We start from the raw sequence: 3,902 nt of genomic DNA, 5'->3' as shown, positions 1-3,902 counted from the left end.
ACTGAACAAAGAGGGACTTTGCCTTATTAACCTCTTTATATATATTGCTAATCAAACTTATTCCTTTTTTCCTTTTTAACACGCTTATATTAGTTTTTAGTAGATCATAACCTATTTGTAATAAAATAAGTGGTTCATTCTACGTTTGAACTACATAATATATATAATTTTGTTAATATCATAACAATAATGAACGACTGAAGTGTAAACCTATAAGTGAAATGTATTTCTTATTTGGTAACACATTAGTTTGATATGTTTATTATTTAACTTCTGCTTAATATAAAAGTACGAACTTCCAAAGTGCGTTAATTAAAATTATCAAAAGACTAAAATAACTATTAATCTCACGAGTACGTCCAAGAACAAGTTCAAACATAATGCAGATATCTTTAATAAGTAACTTCACAAAATATATACGGTAACAGTAGTATAAGACAGTGATGTAACTACAATGGTATGCTACTCCCATAAGGACAAAATCCTAGTTATGTATACTGTTAATTTTTGTATTTTAAATAATTTCTAAATTAATAAACTTTAACCTTTTATAAAGTTTATTATTTTTTATTATACATATGATAAATAGTTCTTGAACATTCTTGACATACTTCATTGAATTTTAATTATAACAATGTTAGTAATTTAATTACACTATAAAAAAACTTCAGGTACTGAAAAAGATAACTAATTAATAATAAAATTGAAATAATTTAAAAATGTTTAAACTTAAATAACTAAAATATAAATGAATTAAAAATCACACCACAATAGGGTCGCGACATAGTTGGAACAAGAATGATATCTGACAGTGATAAATATCACAATTTTAAAAAAACGCCGCTTTGACACAAATCTGTTAAATTTCACAACAGTTTATATATTTGTAATTTTATAATTATTTTGACAGCCGGTATTCTCATAGTAAAACATCGTAAGATGGTTTTTTATTTTATTTTGTAGTACACTTTAAGATGTGGGTTAGCAACTAAAGTAACGCATCTCACTTCAAAGTCTTTAATTTGATATAAGTTAAAAGTTGTCAGACGTACCGGAACATTTTCGAAAATTGAGTTTAAAAAAATGTTTCATGCGTGAGTGGTCATTTAAAGCTTTCCTGAACTTAAGTTTTTCATTGAATTTTCATAAAAAGCACACCATAAGAAATATTATCGTCTTAAAAATATTTCATTAAAATTTCATTATGATCACTGCTTAAAAAAAAATTGTAAAGTTTTTAAATAAGAATAATAATTTTGGAAATGTCATTTTGTACAATAGCATAGTTTTGAGATATTTTTTAAAAATTTTAAAATTCATCAGGGATTTAGTAATTTTTTTTTAAATTTTTGGCATATAAACAAAAAAAAATGGATCCCGTGAAAGCTGAAAATTTTCATAGACATAAAAAAACACATGTTAAAAGCAATACCTTCTCAGATTTGTATTGAAGCTGAATATCTCTAATAATTTGTATCCGATAAATAGTTTTATTGAAATACATAGAATATTGTATATGTCTATTATTTAATATAGAACTTATTTTATTTTGAAAATATATATTAAGTACTTCATTTGGATTACACGGTAACATTTTGAATTTATGTTAACATGGTAAAACGTGAAAATTTTACTGTAATATATTACTCAAAATTTATTGACGGTAGAACAAAGGCAGAAAATCGTTCAATGAGACTTTTGAGTAATAATTCTCGATTAAATCACTTTTCTATAGACCGCATGGACGTTTTAATAGTGATGCCAAATGGTGTTTGAATTTACAATCTAACACATTTTTCAATTATAATACTTGCTGAATTAATATTACCATGCGATACAACTAAAACAAGCTTTTCAAATTAGCTTACCAAATTTGTATGTTTATTATATTTCATACTTTTATTGTTGGTGCATATAAACTATATTTATAACTAGTACCTAAAAAAGAATCACGGTGAAAATATTAATACTAATTATTAAACTGTTAAACTATAATAACACTTTATTTTAAAAGTTATTATAATAAATATAAATAAATACCAGTCACATAACAATGAGAGCAGTGGTGTATTTTGAATGATTTCTCGGGGGGTGTCCAACATTTAATGAACCTCACAAACAAAAATTGTAAAAATGTTTATAGACGTAAAAAAAACTTACTATTTTTCAAATTACTGTATTGGGAATTGACAAGTAATTTGAAATTTGAAACTTAAGTATATGTCATAAAAAAGAAAGTAAAGGATATTAATTATAATAATAAAAAGAATGAAGAGATGAAGGAAATAAAATAATTGGCTATATGTGTGATATTTATATTTTTTATAATTAAGAAAGAGGATTAATAATAGAATATAGATGTTATATTACTTAATACTGATAAGTGATAACCAACTTTTTTTTTTTTAATTACTTTTTAAATTGTTGTGAAGATACAACGATATTAAGATCTATTTTAATATTTCATGATCTTTATTTCTTATATTTTTATATTTTAAAGATTATAGTAAAATTAACAATTTTTGAACTTTAAAACTAAATTTATAATATAAGATCTAAGCGTCTCTTCTTTTTACTTAGATTATCAATTACTTCACTGGTATCAATGCAAACTTCTATGTTAATGGCTAGCATAGCCAAACCATTAAACCGCCCCTGTATTAAAAAAAAAAAACTTAAAAAATCATAATTATAAAATAATAAATTAACCAATATTAATTTACTTGTGACATTGTGTTTCGCAAGTATGTCTTTATTCTTTTCAAATTAGAAAACGACCTCTCATTAGATGCAGTTGATACTGGTAAAGTTGCAAAAATCTGTAAGAGTTTAAATACATTTGGATAAATTTGGCTATTGCATAAAACTATTGCTTCCATGGCATTTCTTGGTGTATTTGATGATTTAATACTTTCTAAACGTCTTTTCCATAATTTGAATTCTGCCAGTAACACAGATTCTTCGCATTCATTTAAGTCAAACATATACAATTGTGCCAAACGTAAAAAGTGAACTTCATTTTCGTCTGTTGAAATTAATGATTTGAAGTGCAATAACAACATTTTTTGATTAACAAACCTTAAATTTAGTTGATCTATAAATGTATCTAAGAAAGGAATAAAAAAAGCAACTCGAAAATAAGACTCTTGTGAATTTGTCTTCCTATAATACGTGGTTTCATTATTATTAAGTAAATTGTAGAGAAAATATCAGTAATGAATTTACAGGAAGTCCTGGAGATCTGAATATTCCCCCAAAAGAAATATCGAAAATCCGCCACTAGTAAATTTGCAATAATTCAATTGACTATTGGCATTCAAGGAAATTGAGATATTTATTTAGATATGATTTTCCTTTTATTTAAATAAAATGATTTTTTTAGAAATTTAAAGAATCTAATTTATGTTTTTCGTTTCTATTTGTTACTAAAAAGTATGTCTCATAGACATTTTCGTTGAAAATTGAACACGCAATCAACAAATGTTCCTTAGGCTACATAAGTCAAAACATATCCATGCAAATGTTTTACTTTAATTTTATAGTTAGTTAGAGTTAGTTTGAGTAAAAATTATTCCGTATTTTTTTTTTTGCATTTTTAATTAAATATGATGGTAAAATATAATGAATAATAATTATTTTTTTAAATAAAAAAAATAATTTCACTAATTTTTTCAAGTCCTTTTTGTAGTGTTGGGTTAATTTTATTTATTTTTAATTTTGTAAGTAAAATGCAAATTTTGACTGTTATTTTAGTGACATAAAAGTTTTACATTGGATGTCAGTCATCTAAAGAAATTTAAACATTATTTTTAATACTAATAAAGGTACAAAAATCACCATAATATATATTACACTTTTTTTAACATAATCTATATTGAAAATCATAAAAATGTATTTATAAC

At 23.9% G+C, this 3,902-nt stretch overlaps 1 protein-coding gene across 1 annotated transcript; it reads right to left on the bottom strand.

The window, feature by feature from the left end:
* Positions 1-2,449: 2,449 nt before the first annotated feature.
* LOC126896183 (52 kDa repressor of the inhibitor of the protein kinase-like) lies at positions 2,450-2,984 on the bottom strand. The gene is made up of 2 exons (XM_050668746.1): positions 2,724-2,984; positions 2,450-2,655 (listed from the first exon to the last, which is right to left on the bottom strand). Exons 1-2 carry the CDS (start codon positions 2,982-2,984, stop codon positions 2,542-2,544), a joined length of 375 nt encoding a protein of 124 aa, XP_050524703.1. The 3' UTR covers positions 2,450-2,541.
* Positions 2,985-3,902: the final 918 nt, after the last annotated feature.

The sequence above is a fragment of the Daktulosphaira vitifoliae genome, unplaced genomic scaffold, assembly GCF_025091365.1.
Source record: "Daktulosphaira vitifoliae isolate Bord-2020 unplaced genomic scaffold, ASM2509136v1 Scaffold_1, whole genome shotgun sequence".
In the NCBI taxonomy this organism is placed as follows: domain Eukaryota; kingdom Metazoa; phylum Arthropoda; class Insecta; order Hemiptera; family Phylloxeridae; genus Daktulosphaira; species Daktulosphaira vitifoliae.
Note: the sequence above shows the minus strand (reverse complement) of the source record. Positions and strands in the feature narration are given on the sequence as shown.